General features: G+C 44.5%; 1 protein-coding gene across 1 annotated transcript; it reads left to right on the plus strand.

Annotated features, from left to right (window-relative positions):
- Positions 1-5,385: 5,385 nt before the first annotated feature.
- Positions 5,386-17,444, plus strand: LOC103905431 (3 beta-hydroxysteroid dehydrogenase/Delta 5-->4-isomerase-like). Its single transcript, XM_009287095.1, has 4 exons — positions 5,386-5,427; positions 6,336-6,558; positions 12,367-12,531; positions 16,454-17,444. The coding sequence occupies exons 2-4, from the start codon at positions 6,405-6,407 to the stop codon at positions 17,266-17,268; spliced, it is 1,134 nt and encodes a 377-aa protein (XP_009285370.1). The 5' UTR covers positions 5,386-5,427; positions 6,336-6,404; the 3' UTR covers positions 17,269-17,444.
- The last annotated feature ends 385 nt before the right edge of the window (positions 17,445-17,829 follow it).

Here is a 17,829-nt window from a genome sequence, read left to right on the forward strand (position 1 = left end):
GCCTTGGCCCATCGATCCAGCCTGTCCAGGTCCCTCTGCAGAGCCTTCCTACCCTCGAGCAGATCAACACTCCCGCCCAACTTGGTGTTGCCTGCAAACTTACTGAGGGTGCACTCAATCCCCTCATCCAGATCATCGATAAAGATATTGAACAAGACCGGCCCCAAAACTGAGCCCTGGGGAACACCACTCGTGACCGGCTGCCAACTGGATGGAACTCCATTCACCACAACTCTCTGGCCCCAGCCGTCCAGCCAGTTTTTTACCCAGCAAAGAGTACATCTGACTAAGCCATGAGCTGCCAAATGATATAGAATATCCTCCTAGCCCTTTCTCCCCTTTCAGATCACCATGTATTCCAAAACTGAGGCAATGCCTGTACACTTGGATAGTTCTGCATGCCCCTGGGAGTAAGGGGAAAGGAAGATTTTGCTGGTCACGTTTGTGCGAGTATCATGCCACAGGGATCAGTGCCAAAGGGGAACCACTACAGAAGTGGGCATCTGCATCCTGGGGGCAAGTGATAAAGCCACTCTTCAGCTGAGGTTTCAAAGGCAAGCCGCTGCCTGCGACAGAGTACCACTTCTGGGGCAAAGAGCCAGCTGACAGCGGTGCAGGCCCCCTGTCGCAGCCTGCTTTGCAACTGGCAGCTGTCCTGGTGCCCACGTCCCTGGCATGCGCGGGAGGAGCCACACTATCAAGAAGCGACCTTCTGCATAAGCCCTACTTTAAACTGGCCTTAAGGAGGCAGAAGAGAGAAGCTGGCCCTGTTAGCTCACTCTGTTTAGGCCTGAATTTCTCACAGAGATAACAGCGTCTGCAGTGATCTTCCAGAGGCCTTCACATGGAGGCCTTCCTCTCTGTTCCAGTAATAATAAACCTTGCCAGCAAACTGACAGCCCGGCAGATAAGACTGAGGAATAATACCACATCGCACACTTTGATGGACTTCAAGGATGTACAAGAAGAGACTGAGACAACTGGGTATGCTCAGTTCTGAGAAGGCTAAAGGTAGGGGGAGGGGGGATCACACCACTATCTTCTACTACTCAGTTGGAGGGAACAAAGATGCAGCCGAACTTCTTGGACGTGTGCAGTAAAAGGGTGAAAGGCAATGGACACAAGTTGCAATGAGGAAAATTCCAGTTAGAAATAAGCGGGAAAAAATTCACCGTGAGGGTGGTCAGACACTGCAACAGAGGGTTTGTGAAATCTCCATCCTTAGAGATGGAGACTGGGCAAGGTCCTGAGCAACCTCATCTAATCTGATGCTGCTTTGAGGAGAGGTTGGGTCAGAGATCTCCAGAGGCTCCTTTCAATCTAAATTGTTGGGGGACATCACAAAATCATAAAATAAGAGCCGCACATCAGTTCTGTACCCTGCCATACCGGTGTGTTGCCATGATCAACTACCACGGAGCTTCAAGAGGCAGTACCTATATTTCTGTGAAAGAGGCTGCAGAAAGCATTTTCTGAGGGAAAAAGAAAGCTATTTGGTGAGTAAGCTTAAAAGAAGAGCTCACAGGGTTCGACCAGGCTGAGAGTCTATTGAACAAGCCCATCCTACAACTTTTCCAAGACTTTGGAAGTTTTCTACGATCTAGATTAAGCCTGTGCCAATGCGTACCAAAGTCTCATGCCCCCTTTCTACACTCTGTCCTGCTTTCTGTATTTCATTGTTGTGAATACCTCTGATGCAAATTCAAGCAAGGTCAAGTCTTCCAAAAAAATTATGCCTGAAGAGATTGTAAACATGTGGGTTAAGGACTAATTAAACCCTGCTGCCTCCCAACATCCCTGGAGGATGTAGCAGGGACAGGGAATCAGTCTATTTACAAGGGTAGTTTATCTACAAAATGGATCCAAATATAAACATTTTCCTTTGGCATATGGTGCAAATTTCTACAGCCTTTATATATATAATTCACTCATCAATTTCAGTTGAGGAAACACAGTTCTACCTAAAACTAAAGGGAAAATGAGACTAAATGTTTGTTTCTAGTTAATTGCCCAACTCACATGCTGTCTAATATAGCAAAGAATACTACAAGTAAGTCTTTCTGATCTTGAACATCATGTAATAAAAGTTTACAATCGCTTTCTCCCTTCTACCAAAGGAATTTTGGTACTACTGAAATAGGAGATATTTTCTTTGTCAGGTTTGAATACACAGAAACATTGAGACCTCTTAAGGTGGTTATCTTCATACCTTGGTTAAAGTGCCTTAAAACTGTTACCCACTGTGAGAAGTTGTGTTTATCTCAGAGTTTGATTCAGCACAGCTGTCCAAAAGTTAATTATTTAAGTCTTGTTGCCTCTTGTCAATGTGTAACCAGAAGAGAGAGGAAAATGTTTCCAGGAGGGAACAGTGCCTCCCATCCTGAAAGGGAGAAGTTTTCCTAGAGTAAATCTACATCTCAAAGTACACCCTCTTTCCCAGAGCTACCAGCATTTAGGCATTTTGGGCTTACAAGCATATGATGGTAAGAAACACATTAATTTTTCACATGAGAAGCACATGGATTTTTTGTGGCTTTTTGGTCACAATTACTCTATGTTTAGACAGCAAAAGGTCCAGTTAAATAATGAGCATGCCTTTGCTTTTCCCTGCTTCAGTTCTCATCAGTCTGGGCAACAGGGCAGACTCCAGAAACCCCTTTCCTAAATCAGACTTTTTTTCTGGACAAAAGGATCTGTTCTTCTCTTCTTACTTCCAGATAGCTTCTTTTGCCTGACTGCACAATTAAACAGCATCACCCTCTGTAAAAGTATATTTTATCCTACCTAAAACTTCCGTGCTCTGCAATGTTATTGCATTTATTCATTCCAGTACCATGATACAATTTGTTCTTAATGCTGCTGGGAATTTTCCCTTCGCTATTTCTCTCTTACTGTCTTCTCATCTCCGCTACACTGCCCCCAATCCCTCTTTCTCCTTGTGACAAGGCTAAGAAAATGAGTTCTCCTAACACCAGCCAGACGTTGCCCCAAAGTATCTTTGTCACAGTAAGCACCAATAAAGCCAGAAGATCAACACTGTTCCTGGACCAGCAGATTAGGGACACGGCTGTGATGGGACATAGTGGATTGCACATGTACTAAGCTATCCACTTAGTCCATGTATAGCAATTCTCCAACACAAGCCAAAATTTACAAGCTCTGATTTTCTAAAATGTTACTCTTAGACATGCAGCCCATTCTACAGCAAAATATCAGACTGTGAAGGCCTCGTTTTACAATAAAGTCAAGGAGAAGAAGACAACATAGTTAAAAAATGACTACGCCTTGACACAGAATGAAGAGTTGGTAAACTTTTTAGATGCTGCTGAATTACGTTTTAGTCTGCAAATCCCAGATCCATGCAATAGCTGTGAATTTCTTCAAGGTGTTCCTGGTGGTCAGGGGTCTGGTGGGCTCTGGCCTTGTTGCTCATTGACACCGTTCTGGGGCGTACAGCCCATTCCAGCATCTGCCTCCAATGTCCTTCAGGGAACACCAGAGCCAGTCTTGTTTGCAGCACAGAGGAGCTGTCATACCATGCAGCAACCCCACACACCTTCAGGGAACGAGAGCCAGTCTTGTTTGCAGCACAGAGGAGCTGTCATACCACGCAGCAACCCCACACAGCAATATCAAGAAGAAACAGAAGGTGAAAATGTTGTCTCTTGGTGAGACCGCAGGAAGCACCAGCAGGTCTGCGCTTGAATTGAGCAAACTGCTGCTCTCTGATCCCTGTGGCATGTGGATGCCACACATCCACAAGTGGCAGTCCAAATGAAGGCTGCTATGTAACGACGTATAAAATTCCCTCAAACTAAGCCAAGCATTTGGCCCAGTAGTACCTAAGAGGACAGTCCCTTCAGTCCCCTATGCAGCACTCACATAAAGCACCACTCCTGCTAAACTTGGTCATTCCAATTGGCAAGCCTGGTGTAGGAGAGTGTTTTCTACCCTGAGAGGCTATGTGGTGGTGTCTGTTTTTATAATGCGTCTTTAAGGCATTTTATCTCCTTTCTAACAGTAAAAAGAAAGCACTGTTTCAGAGAACACCTGTTACAGCAGCAGGCTTTGGTCAGTTATTTTTCCTTGCAAAATGCATGTACTGCACAAAATTAATTTGCAGCAGCTTCTGATAAGAACATACAACGTCAAGGTCCTGTCTGAGGGAAGCCAAGGAAAGAAGCACTGATAACAATTTTTTTAAAGCTTTGTTGGGGTAAGGGAAGGATTTTGAAGGACGCTCTGATTGAAACAGTTGCCAAAACTTTGTCATCTGTGTCAGCTAGAAACTTTTCTCCTCCATCAGAAATGGTTTTGCTTTCTGCCTGTCACTTGCAGGCTTTGCTCTAAAAAAGTAACAATGTGGGGGTGCTGCTTCTATAGCTTTTCTCCAGGGCTCTCTGTAATGAGTGAACAAAATTCATGACAAAATAAAAAAGGGAGTTTAGGAGTTAGTTGCACGAATGCAAGTAAAGCATTTTTAGAGATCCATTCCAGCTGTGCCTGAAATCAGTGATCCCCTTTTCAGTGATTTCAGCCTAATTAGTTGTGTTGCTGGGCTTCTTTGTAACTTCCTTCTCGCTTAAGGCAGCTACCTATTTATCGTCTTGCTTCAGTAGGGATGTCTGGCTATCCCTGTGTGTGAGAGAGAGAAAATACAGTTCCAGTCAGCGTGTCCTGACAGTACACAAAGACCCAGGAAGACAGTGCAGGTATTAGAAGCTTCAGGCTACTGCCTAAGCCCTGCCCTGGTCTCACACTAGAAAAGAGTTTTGCTAGAACTGGAGTGAAACCCTAGGGAGAAACACTTGGGCATTTTCCCTGTATTTCGGAGATGTAAAAAGTAATGACACAGTTCACTGCAAAGGCACAAACAGCCAGCCACAGCCTTATTTTAACTAGGTACTCTCACACCAGACATTTCAGAGGTGAATCTTTTTCTCCCACAGCTTTAATTTAACTTTAATGGTACATTAGACCATTTCATCACTACGAATGCCTCGAGTATACTGAACAAATACAAAATCCCAGAGGTTAGTTTTCAATCTTGCACAGAGAGAGTGAGAAACCCATGCTATAATGGGGGAGCCCAGTATCCAAAAAAACTACAGCAGTAGAGTCCACGTCTCAAACCATTATAAACAGCTACTCCTGCTATTTACATTTAATTTTAATGCTCTCTACCTTCATATTAACACTGTATTACACAAGTAAGCACAGCTACAGAGAATTATCAGCATAAGGGTTTACCCTCCGAGGATTTAGGCACGCAGGACCACATCTAGGCTCAGACCTCACCACATCCAGAGCCTTCCTCTTTTGGGGGGGGGGGGGTGGAAGCACCACATTCATTTGCAGCAAAGGAGGCACGCGAGAGGGAGGGAAAGCAAAATGACCAAGGTGGTGCTCTGCGGTATATAAATTCAGGCAAACCTCCCCTACAGTCTTTTGAGTGCTAGAGAGGTGGGACCAAGGATTGAGGCAGACATTTGGGGGTTGGTTTGGCATTGAAGTTGATTTTGAGCATTTTCAGATTTGTTCATTTCTTTAGTTTGCAATAGTTTGTAAATAGTTTTTTCTTTGCATGGAAAAATGCATAGGCTACTTCTGAATAGGAAGAGCTAGCAAAAGTAAGACATGCTTTAAAAATAGTTGTTTAATGTAGGGGTTAGAGTTTGTTTTCCAGTAGTCTTTCCTTCTGGTAATGATGTAAGTTTGCAGGAGGCTGCCATTGATTAATGTTGCAACTAATTTGTCCAGTGCTTTGTTAACTATTCAAGGCCGGGGAGGTTCGAAGTAAATACTTGGCACGGCATCTAATCCCAAGGGAGATAAATCAGAAACATCCCGGACAAACAGGGCATCCTGGCTTGTATAAATCAGGCTGTTAGGAGATAACTTGTTTTATCAGCAAAACCACAGGAATTTGGCTGCAACAGCTAACGCGTGAAACTAAAGGTGAAGGAGAGTTAATTCTGACAAGGGGAGATCACGACCACTCACTCACGGCCCACCGACTCAAGAAACCCTCCGACCCAAAAGAAGAGAAAGACTGAGCATGCGGACTAATTAGCATAAGAAGCGAGAGAATCATTTAACCAATAGGTGATAGAATATAAATAGTGTGAAGTTTTGATAATCGGGGAGCTAGTCTTTTGTGGGCTACCACCTAGCTCTCTACTTTGCGCAAACTAGAATAAAAGAAATGGAAATACCTTACCTCGGTGTGTAAATTGGCGTTGCGCACAGGGTAACGAGCCCGCATTCGGGACAACAGTAACACCCTTCGATTTGTAAAGACTCCAGAAGTTGATGTCGTGTGTTCATTTCCTCAGGCAGGAGGTGAACCAGCCGGTCTAAGCTCAAGAGACAGCCAGTTCGCCACCGAGGAGCAACCCAGAGCAATGTCCCTGGCTGGGGTAAGCTGTCTGGTGACAGGAGCAGGAGGATTTCTTGGCCAGAGGATTGTCCGCTTGCTGTTGGAAGAAGAGGAGGCGCTGGCTGAGATCCGACTGCTGGACAAAGCCTTTAGCAATGAAGCACTCAGGAGATTTGGAAGTAAGTACTATCTCGTGAGGACTATATGTTGCGGGTATATGTGCTGTTGTCTCATGTGAATAGTTTGGAAGTCTTTAGCTCTCATCCAAACCAGCTTTGCAGATAGAGGTTTTATTTCAAGGAAATCTTGCTTTATCCTTCCCTCTCCATCCAGCACAGAAATCAGATGTAAAATGTAAAAGCAAGAGTTTTCTTTGCGAGACCCTGAGGCTTCTCTAGATTGGAAGAAGAGACCTATATACTGTTCATGCAGTAAACAGGCTGTCTTCAATCTGACTTCAATTACATCAAAACCCACAGAGCAAAATTAGTGCAAAAACCTCACACTTCTGTTTGGGGGGAAGAAAAACGCAAGCATTGCTATAATGGGAGGGGAGGGGACGGGACAGTGTAACCCAGAGCATAGTGTCCTGGGTTCTGATGTCCTAGACTAGAAGGCAGTGGCAAAGTTGTGGGTGCAAATGCTAATGGTTTTCTTCAACCTGTGATTAGTTTGGTTAATAGTGATCTTCTGGCTGAAAGTTGTGATGAGGTATCTTAAAAATTTGTTGTTATTATTAATATTATCACAGTTGCCTGGAGAGCAGAACCCTTTTGTGCTATGCACAGAAGAGACAGGAGCCATTTGCAAAGGGCAAGTCAGGACTCTGGCTTCTTGAATGGACTGGAGACAGCACAAATGAGTGATATGCCCAGTGTCAGAAACGGTCTGTGACGGGGAAAGCAGCTCAGAGTATTATATTTTAAATGTCCCATTTCCTGGGATCCTGAGCACATCTATAAAAAGGCACATAGGAACCTAAATTCAATCAAGTTCTTAAGTCCCTACATCACATTTACTTGACAATCCTTCCCTCCATCACATCTTAACCTCAAGACTATTCTTCCTTTATACAGACAACTATATGGGAACCCTTATGGAATATCCCCATACAATTTGCTAAAGAGCCACAATCTTTCTATAAAGCGTTTAAGTGTCATCAAAGAATAGTAACAGTGCACCACAAACCCGATGCAAATTGCACAAGCCTTTAGGATGGTTTTATACAACTCGGACTTCCTCCTCATTAAATCTCATTCAGCATTTCACTGAGGATTTGCTAGATGCCCTTGAGCCTTGTAGCAGCCCTTCCTGCTCTGATTTCCAGGCAGCTCCTGCAGTGACAAAACCTGCAGCTGCAGTAGGTTGAAGCACTTGCAGCGGCGGAAGCGTGTATGGTTTAGCACTGATGCAGCAGGGCAGTGACAGCAGCATCTGCGCCGCTTCGGACCAGGAGAGCTTTGTGGGGATAATGGAGTTTCCTGGGGAGGGAAAACGACTGTTTGTGTGAGCACAATCTTGGCTGGGCTGCAGCAAAGGTTTTGCTGTTCCTTTTTTGTTAATAGGAAAGCACTAGGACCTCTTTCCTTATCCTCCCTCCTTCCTCCTCTGAACACTGCCCAGACACTCCCTCTCCTATTCTTGCAACATTCCTGCTGCCTATCTGACCACCACAAGAGGAAGGGAAAAATCAGTTATCAGAGCTTTTTTTTCACCCACAAACAGCTAGTAGGAACAACAGGCTGGCATTTCAGATGTGTTTGAACTGCCTTGAGGCCCTGCACTTTGACTGGCAGTCCCTCTGTCTGTATCAGCCTCTACAGCTACATCTCTTCACGTGTCTTGCCAGTGCTTGTGCTCGGGACCACCTGAAATATTTTCCTGCTGTTCCCTTTCAAGCCCTTCTCTAGCACAGTGACTCCTATTCCAAATGCAAGGCTGCTGCAAAAACTGTGGGGCTGGAGCCTTCTGACCTGCATTATTTTTACTACAGGGACTTTTACTTGCTAGCATATGTTGTTTGGATTTCTTGAATAGCCAGGAGCAGAGCCGAGTGGTTTTCTTTCTCACTAAGCTCTTGAGCACCTTTTACTCGCAATATCTTTGCAGAGTCAGGGCTATGGGTAGTAAGACAGAGGAGTATATGCAAGTTACAGCTCTTTGTACCAGGAGACACTCAGGGACACTCCTCTTTTGTCCAAACAACTTTCCTGCTGAGACCTTGACCGTCACACTCAGTCTGCGTAAAACAGCGGCGTTTGCGGTCTTCCACAGCCCTAGGGATGATCCAATCAACGTCAAGTGCTGTGAGCTGGGGTCTACCCAGTTACACTGTGTGGTTGAGAATGAACGTCCCGCTGAACATGGTAGTTTGGTGCCTTGGGTTTCCTACCTCCCATCTCCACTTCAAATTTATCTTTCTGCCTTTCCTGTGCTTCCACTTATGCAATTCTTTTTTTTTGTTCACTATTGCACTGCCACTTCTGGAAAAGTTGGAAACTCCTAGGTTATTCTCAAGAGGATTTCTCACTATTACGAAGCATTGGCTCCCCTTTGTCTCATTCCCCTGTACATCTCCCCCCTCTCCACCTGAACCTTCATTTCATGTCATTTTTCAGAGACAGACATTTATAGATGGTGTGATGCTTAAGCATTGAGTGTATTTGCACGGCTAACCCAGTACTGCTCCAAAGTAGAAGGAGACGGAATGTGGGGTTTTTTTCCCAGGACTTTTGCTGGGGGGAAGTTCCTGCTCTGGGAAACTTCCTCCTGGCTTTTTGCTCAACGCTGCAGACATTCGTTTACCTTTATCACTGCATTCAAAACTGAAAGGCAGAGTAGCAACAGCACATCCCAGTAGCTGAAATGGGAACAGAATAAACATTTCAGCTTCCCTGAGCCAAAGAAGCCAGTAAATTGCTTTACCCTTTACAAATGAAAGTAAGATGCAATTTTTAATTTTCTCCTATGAATACACAAAGTAGACCATTTTAATGAACCATCCAGTTAACCAGGAAATGGAGATCTCTCATGAGGAGTGTCTTTCCCCACCATCCACCCCACAGCTGTTTTAACCTCTATAAAAGAGCACTAAGAAATTCAAGCTAAGTCCCACAGACATTGCTGTTTGCTTGAACTTTAAACATAGAAAAGAGAAAGACAGTTTAGGGCAAATAGTCTGACTGGATTGCTGCGTCAGACACTGCTCACAACAGGACACTGAATTTTATTCAGCAATCATTGCATTTCCAAGCAAAAACTACCCCATAGCAAGCAGGGAGAACTGCTTACAGCTCAGAGGAGACAGAAACCATTGGTGAAGTAGAAGCAGCTTTCCCAGTGGGTAGGTACTTTCTCATAATCACTGTATGCAAAAATGGAGAGCTGAGTTGAATTTATTCTTCTCCTCCCCCTTCCACCTGACACACATGGTTTTTTGATGCCTGGGCAATGGCTTCTGCAGATGGAAATCAAGTTTCTCTCTGCTGTCCATCTCAGACTGAAACCACTGTATGTCAGTCATTTCTTCTTTCCTCTCTCTGCTTTCAAGCTCACCTGTAGTTTTTCTCTTCCCCCAGAGCAAAACAAGATCAATCTGCTGATTCCTGACATCTAGCTGATGCTGGTAAAGTGAACAAGGCCCGTATTGTACTTACCATGGCAACTTCTGCTGGCTAAAGTGGAATGGACGAGCAGCCTTCCTGCCTCATATCACACACACAACTTACTTAAATTGCAAGCCCAAACAAGGCACAAAGCAGCTAGACAGCAGCTTTCTAGTGACTGATACCAATTATCCCCGTAATCAGCTTTAAAAGGGACAGGTTTCTTTTGTATTTTTCCTGAAAGTTTTGATTTGCATGTGTAAAAACTTCCATCTTCCTAACTCCTGGCCAGGCACAGTGACCACTCTGAAGGGGCCACGTGTCAGAATTTACCTTGTGAAAACCATGTATTTCAATCCTTTGGATTATTGCAACCCCACAAAGCCTGACTCATGGAGAACATCAACCTAAGGGCTGTACAAAGACTAACATTTATTAGACCAAATCTAACTGCCAGGTGCTTAACAAAAAGCCTAGCCCCATAGTCTGACACTTTTGCATCCATACAAGTAGAGGTCAGTGTAAACCTTCTGGAAATGGAGCTCTAGGAAATGAATGCACTCTATAAAATAAAAGAGCATAAGAGGGCATGTGGCAGTGACTGTGCTAGGAGGACAGTAACTCTAGATTTAGTAACAGTTTTATAAATGTTTCACAAATTTCACATCTCAGACCAACAGACTGTGATGAAAAAAAAAGACCCTCAAGCCTGTTGCATCAGAATAATTGTTAAATTAATACAGGATTACATTCTAGACTGCTACAGAGATAATGAGATAAAACAATTTTTCACAAATTCACATCTCAGACCAACAGACTGTGATGAAAAAAAAAGACCCTCAAGCCTGTTGCATCAGAATAATTGTTAAATTAATACAGGATTACATTCTAGACTGCTACAGAGATAATGAGATAAAACAATTTTAAAAGATACTCCCACTCAGTTCCAGACCCCAGCAGCTGTCTCTCTTAGTGTTTCTCCATTAAAGACATGGGATGAAATACTGCCTGCTTTGGAGCTGGTGACAAAGCACTAGGATACACGAGATGGCAGTCACGGCTGACGCTAAAAGCTGTATAAATTAATCAGGTTCTTCTCTTATCTAAAACGGGCATTTGATTATGCCGGAAGAAGACAGAGGATCTGCCTGTGCTGCAGTCCCTTCCCAGCAGCTGTGCCTGGGGAGCCCTCTAGTGCAGCCACGGCAGAGGCTTGCAAGAGGACTTGCTGTAATGACACCATGTCCTAAAAAGCTGTAAGTCATGCTGAGAAAGTCCTCTCCTCTCCCATGGCATAGCTGCAGCCAGGCCAGCAGATTTCCCAGGAGAGCAGCATCGCCTCAGAGTGTAGATTTCTCCAGATGATCATCCTGTGCTGGCTCAATTTTGTTAGTGTAGTTCTGGGCTGTGTAACGATGCTTCTGCCCAGCAAAACTTAGGGGAAGGATGGCTCTGAGACCTAGGACTGCACCAAGATCACACACATTAACTGCTGCGGAGGGATGGGGCTTAAAAAGCAGGAGTTAAAGCAAGTCAGGGCTGAGGTAGCTCAGGAGAGCAGCCTTGAAAGTTCAGATCTGGACAAGAAAGATGTGCATGCTAAAAATGACCCCACAACACAGACACTGAAATGGAGCCAGAGCCAGAGTTAGAAGAGGCACAGTAAGTCCTGGCCAAGGTACATAAAAAAGATGTGTCAGAACTGTAAGTAATGTATTAGAAGAGCTGCAATTTGGGCAAGGTCAAGGGGCAGAAAATAGGTGTGAACACAGCTCTGTGCGCACATACTGTGGGTGGAGAGAGATCATTCATCACCTTGAAGACAGGAGCACGCAGTGCCTGGCTGTTTGGTACACTTGGGTTAACAGTTTTATAAATAGCCAGTCACCAGAACATGCATAGATAAAGCTGCTCCCCCTGTGAACTTTAAAATAGTCACACCTGAAGGAAGCTTCAGGCCCTTGCTAGCAGTGGGAAAGATTCTTTAATTAAAAATATAGCCATTAAAACGCTTTCTGGTTTACCAGCCTTAAAATATTGCTCCCCTGCCTGGGCGCAGCACCTCCCAGGCGCAGCATCAGCATCCACACAGCCCTTCACCACTCCTTTCAGTGCTCTTCTTAGGATGCCTGTGAATATTGGCTCCAAAAATACGGTAGGTAATGCAACATAGACTTCTATAGCGCTGTAATTAGCACTTGACAATATAGCCATTGGAAAACGCTTTCTGTTTTACCAGCCTTAAAATATTGCTCCCCTGCCTGGGCGGTCAGCACCTCCCAGGCGCAGCATCAGCATCCACACAGCCCTTCACCACTCCTTTCAGTGCTCTTCTTAGGATGCCTGTAAGGTTTTCTGCTTTGTTTTCTGCTGCCCTTGCAGAGTTCCAGGGTAAGACTGAGGTGAAAATCCTGGAAGGGGACATCCGAGATGTGATGTTCCTGCACCGCGCCTGTCAGGGGGTCTCCCTCGTCATCCACACGGCCTCCATCATTGACACCTTGGGCCTCACAGAGAAACAGCTGCTCTGGGAAGTCAATGTAACAGGTGAGCGGGTGAAGCACCTTTCTCAAAGCCCTGTCTACTATGTCCTGATCATTATCTGCTCAAATATTTGAGCCAGATTAACTAGGTAGTTCTGCATCTTGCACCGCCACACCTGTGAGTGCAAAGCATGCATATGTGCAGCCCTATGCAGATCCAGCCCTCTCCAAACCCAGCGTCCACCAGTCTTCCACTGCAGGGCACTGCAGGATCATTCACTCTTGTCAGCACTCACATACACCCATCCTGAGATCTGCACACACTCTGCCTTCAGTGGGGACAGCCATAATCCCATGCTCAGTGGACCTTTCTGGAAGCAATTCACCTCTGAAATACCAATGTGCATTTAGAAAATCAGTTCTTATTCTCCCTCCCCATGTAGCATCACTGCCTGTGTACATTTTTGAATTTTTTAAAAAAACACTAGAGTGTCTGGCTGCAATTACAGCAAACCTGCATTGCAAATGTCCCAGACCCTGTGGCTCTCTGCTTCCTGTTCTTTTTCTTCCTCCTGTTCTCCTTTTCCTCCCATTTGCCATTATGTCTGTGTGTGCATGAATGCAGTTCAGACAGAGGAGCAGATGCTCTCCCACCTTGAGCTTATAATTAAAATTCCTCCAATAAATTCAAGGCTATGGGAAGGAGGGGTTTCAGTGACCTCTCATTCAGTGATGGGATGTCCCTTTCTACTATGGAGCCCCCGTTCCTCATGAAAAGATCAGATGAAGGGGGAAGGGTTTGGTTTAGAAATGACCTGTGTAGCAACAGCTGCTGGGAAATTTAAATATATTTCCTAGAAAAACAACTTCATCCCCCTCCCTCTGATCCCAAAACCCTCTATGCCTTTCAGAGGACTGGTACTGCCTAACCTGCATGCATGCTGACCTCCCTGGCTGTGTTGCTTCAGCTCCTTGGTGAGGATTTGGGGAAGACGTTCTGATTTACGTGAACAGCTTTCCTGGTCCTTTGTTCCTCTCTGCCAATGATACAGGGCTTCTTCACAGAAAAATAAGGAACATATTTCTACAGGCACCACTTTCACAAATATTGGCTACTCACCAGTGTTGAGAGCAAGAGAGCATTCTTTGTAGCTGAGTTGTCTCTTACATGCACCTTAAAAACAGTGGGATGGCATTTTGGTTGTTTTAGCCTGGCACACTGCCTGTACATTCAGCTTCCAGATGCTTTCATTTCTGCTTAGTCAAAGCCACAAATTGACAGTGACCACAAATTAAAGCCCATCAGGCAGCTTCTTAGGCCCCTACCAGGAGGGAAGAGCTGAAAGGCAAGCTCCTGTAAACCTGTGCATTGGGTAGTATGAAAAATGAATATACAGGGGTGATAGTTCAGAAAGAGGATTTGTAAAGCTCGCTCTCTGAATGTACTCCTGCTACAACCTGTTTTTCACAGCAGAATGTATTGCCTAAACCCATGGGAATAAAAAACCAAACAACCCTAAACAAATATTAAAAAGCATTCCCAAAAGCAGAAAGCTCTCTAGCTCTGAGCTGGAGTCAGAGCTAGAGAGTTTATTTAAGTCTGTCCCATCGTTCCTTTTGGCAGGTTTAGACTTAGGCACAAAGTATCTAGGTTTTCATAAATCTTTCAGATCCCCCCCCCCCCCAGCAGAGTCTGCCTGTGGGTGAAAAAAGCCCACTGGGCCAGTGAGGGTTAGCTGATAACATTTGGTAGAATGAAAGCACGCACCAGTCCCGCTCCTAGAGTAAACTGATGCTAAGGTCAGTCAGGAAATACTGCTGTCCTCTTCCCTATTTCCCTCCATTTCCATTCTGATGCTCTTCTGACTTTCTGTCCAGCCAGGACACTTCATAGACTTGCAGGATGAAAGTTTCGTTTCTCCTAGAAAACAGAACTTTTATAATACAAATGTGTCAAGGAATCAGATGTGGATGTTCACAAACCAGAACAGAAGCAAACAAGTTAAACTTGCCATGATGCAGGGCTTTTCTCTGTCTCACAAGTCACACTGCCTCAGAGCAAAAATATCCTTTGAGGAAGGGAAGCAAATTTTTAGGAGGAAGGGAATTAAGAAAATAATTAAATATAACCCAAACAAAAGTACCCTCTGTGAATTAGATCCTCAGCCAGAAGGGCTTTGTGTGCAAGCAAAAGTTGGAGACCTGCTCCATGGAAGATTTACTTTATTACATGCCATGTGAAAGATGCTCAAATTCCCATTACTGTAAGAACCTTTTCATTTTTTACGTACAACTTTGATTTGCAAATAAAACACATTTTATTTGGGTGAAACTGATCTTGAACAGATACCAACTGCCAAGATAATTTTGTTTGCTTTTTTAAAAACTTGCTATCTCGTTTGATTTTATCTAGCCCTTCTGCACTTTATTACTTTCCCTCACTTTCTAAACAGCATTGATGGCAGGAATTAAGCTATTAATTTTAAAAATAATATCTTTTATTAATTAATAAATTTTCCAGATGACCCTGGCTTGTATGTCACCTAAACATAGTGACTTGCATGAACCCACTTTTCACGTGAATTTATTCCTGGCTGTGGAACCTTTTTTCCTTTGCACTTCTTTAGTGTTTCTTAAAGCCTCATCCAGATTTATTTTCCATTTGTTTCAACTTCTTTCTTTTTCTTGTTCAAGCTTGAAAAAGGAATTTTGGTGCCCTAACAATATTCAGTTCAATAACTCTTCCCATTCTTCACTCATTAATGGGTCCGTATTTTGCTGCCAATATTCCTTGGTCCTCCGAACCTCTTTTATTCATTATATTCTCTTTAGCAATGCTAGCCTGCTCTGCATTGTGCTGCCTTTAGTTGCAACAGACCGAGCAGACTTGTTAGATCATTTATGTGCTTCACTGCTAGTGTTTGATTTTATCCCCTAGATTTTAGGCCACACCCTTCTGATACCATATCAGTCATTTTGGTTTAATGTTCCTTTGCCAAAGACATTTTCAAATGTCTCTGAGCTGTATCTTCTGTTCCAAAATCACTGGCCCTTTCACACATAATCTCTCTCATTGCACCACGCACAACAAATAAGGCAATTTTTGCCTCAAAGCTCAGGAGAAAAAGAAAAGAGCCTACTTGTAAATAAAACAACCCAATTTATTAAAGTATTTATTTTCCCCTTGAATGTGCTTTCCCAGCTTAACCCTCTTCGCTACTTGAAAGACCTTGAACTTGCCAGTTTACCTCTGCTCTCCTCGATGAAAGCATTACAATAAGACTTTCGAAGTAAGAAATCCCGTATTACTGCAAGTAAAATCCAGAATATGCCAAAAAAGGATCATCACTTTGCTCACTGCACTTTTCTCTATGATCTTTGGCTACATAATATCGTGCGTTGTTCTGACATAAGATCTTTCTCTTCAAGCCCTCCTCCAAAGCCAATTGAATGGTGGATAGACTCCCACTGGGTGACGCTGATTTTGGAGCAAACCTTCAGGTCCCACATTAATTCTGTCCCTGCTTAGCAAACCACCCAAGAGTATCCTCAAGCCTGGAAAACAGGGCCTTCAGCATACAGGATGGGTGGTACTTAATGAGAGGGGCAGCTTCTGAAGGTTCTCTGCCTTAAGCCAAGTCAATCCAACCGACAGGCACAAGCCCCTGAATCTGTGGTCAGTGTCCATGCTAGCCCAAGCAAGAGCAAAATTTGACTCTTAGCATAAAAAAAACCCCACAACATGCAATTAAGACCAAGTGTTCATCCTTGTTTAACTCCGGCAGGTGCACCGATACCACTTAAATACAGATTCAGAGCAGGTTCAGTTTCATTGAACATGCTGCCCTGTTCAGGACAGGATTCTTCCAGCTGCAGAGAGGGGAGATCTGGCCAAGCTCAGGCCAGAGATGCTGTTTCTGATCTAAAAAGCCCACTTTTCCCCGCTTGGAGAGCTCTAGACTGACTTGCATGTTTCTCTTTTGAAGGTACTCAGCTACTGCTGGAGGCATGTGCCCGCTGTAACGTCCAGCACTTCATATATACCAGTACCATAGAAGTGACAGGCCCAAACTGCAAAGGTGACCCAATTTTCAATGGTGATGAAGATACAGCTTATGAGAGTATATCAAAATCTCCTTATGCCCAGAGTAAGAGACTGGCAGAGGATTCTGTGCTGAAAGCAGATGGCCGGGTGTTAAAGGATGGTGGCATGCTGATGACTTGTGCCCTGAGATCCATGTACATTTTTGGAGAAGGATGCCCATTTCTTCAAGGTCATCTGGATAAGTGTCTGTCGAACAAAAATGTCTACCTGCGCTTCTCCAGGAAGGAGGCTTTGGTGAACCCCGTCTACGTGGGGAACATCGCCTGGGCACATGTGCAGGCAGCCAAAGCCCTGCGAGTCCCGCAGAAAGCCAAGCACATCAGGGGGCAGTTCTACTACATCTCAGATGACACTCCTCATATGAGCTACGCAGATCTAAATTACGAGCTGACCAGGGACCTGGGGTTTGGAATCAAGCCCCGGCTCCCCATGCCTCTGACAATGTTGTATTACTTCTCGCTGCTGCTGGAGATCGTGAGCTTCTTGCTCAGGCCCTTTGTCAGATACATCCCCTCCACCAACCGTCACCTGGTCACTCTACTGAACACCCCATTCACCTTCTCTTATAGAAAAGCACAGAAGGATTTTGGCTACATGCCCCGCTACACGTGGGAAGAGGCCAAGCAGTGCACTGGTCAGTGGATTGCCTCCATCGTCCCACAGAGAAGGGAGTACTTGAAAAGCAAAGCTGCCTAAGTCTTAAGAGGAGCTGAGACCTGGCTAAACAAGTAGGGCCTTGAGCCAGAGGAGAGCTGGGTGAACAGCAGCAGCAGATAACTACAAAGCATTTAAATGAAGATTTTGTGTAACAGCTCCCTCATTCCCCCCACCCTCCCCGCCCCAACCCAGAATAAATAAAAGTGAAATGTTCATTTGTTTGTTGAGTACAGGCTGATCAGGGTAACTTTACTGTATAGTCCACATCCACTTCTACATCTTGCGCAGCACGAAGACATTATTTTAGTAAGACTCCACACAGTCCATGGTGTGAACACATCAGCCCTTATTTTCGCTTCACGACGCCTTTAAGGCTTTTGCAAAGCACAATTCGTCCTAGAACTATGATTACACTTTACAAATATGTACTACTCAGCTATACCCTACTCACTCAGCTCTTGCCAGCCTTACCAAACGCGCAGCAGGTAGAAGCCACCTGATTGCAAAAGCTATTACAAATCTTGCTCACTTCTTCAAGAGCTTTGTCCAGTTTTGCGTGCCATTCACCTGACAGTCAAACTTGAGAGCAAATTTGGGCAC

This window comes from Aptenodytes forsteri, unplaced genomic scaffold, assembly GCF_000699145.1.
Source record: "Aptenodytes forsteri isolate BGI_AS27 unplaced genomic scaffold, ASM69914v1 Scaffold216, whole genome shotgun sequence".
Classification (NCBI taxonomy): Eukaryota; Metazoa; Chordata; class Aves; order Sphenisciformes; family Spheniscidae; genus Aptenodytes; species Aptenodytes forsteri.

What these genes read in the sequence shown, in the direction of transcription:
- LOC103905431 (XM_009287095.1), top strand. Translation starts at nt 6,405, where the DNA reads ATGTCCCTGGCTGGGGTAAGCTGTCTGGTGACAGGAGCAGGAGGATTT. An exon ending in AGCACTCAGGAGATTTGGAA is followed by an intron (nt 6,559 to 12,366) that starts GTAAGTACTATC and finishes CTGCCCTTGCAG; the next exon opens with AGTTCCAGGGTAAGACTGAG. An exon ending in CTGGGAAGTCAATGTAACAG is followed by an intron (nt 12,532 to 16,453) that starts GTGAGCGGGTGA and finishes TCTCTTTTGAAG; the next exon opens with GTACTCAGCTACTGCTGGAG.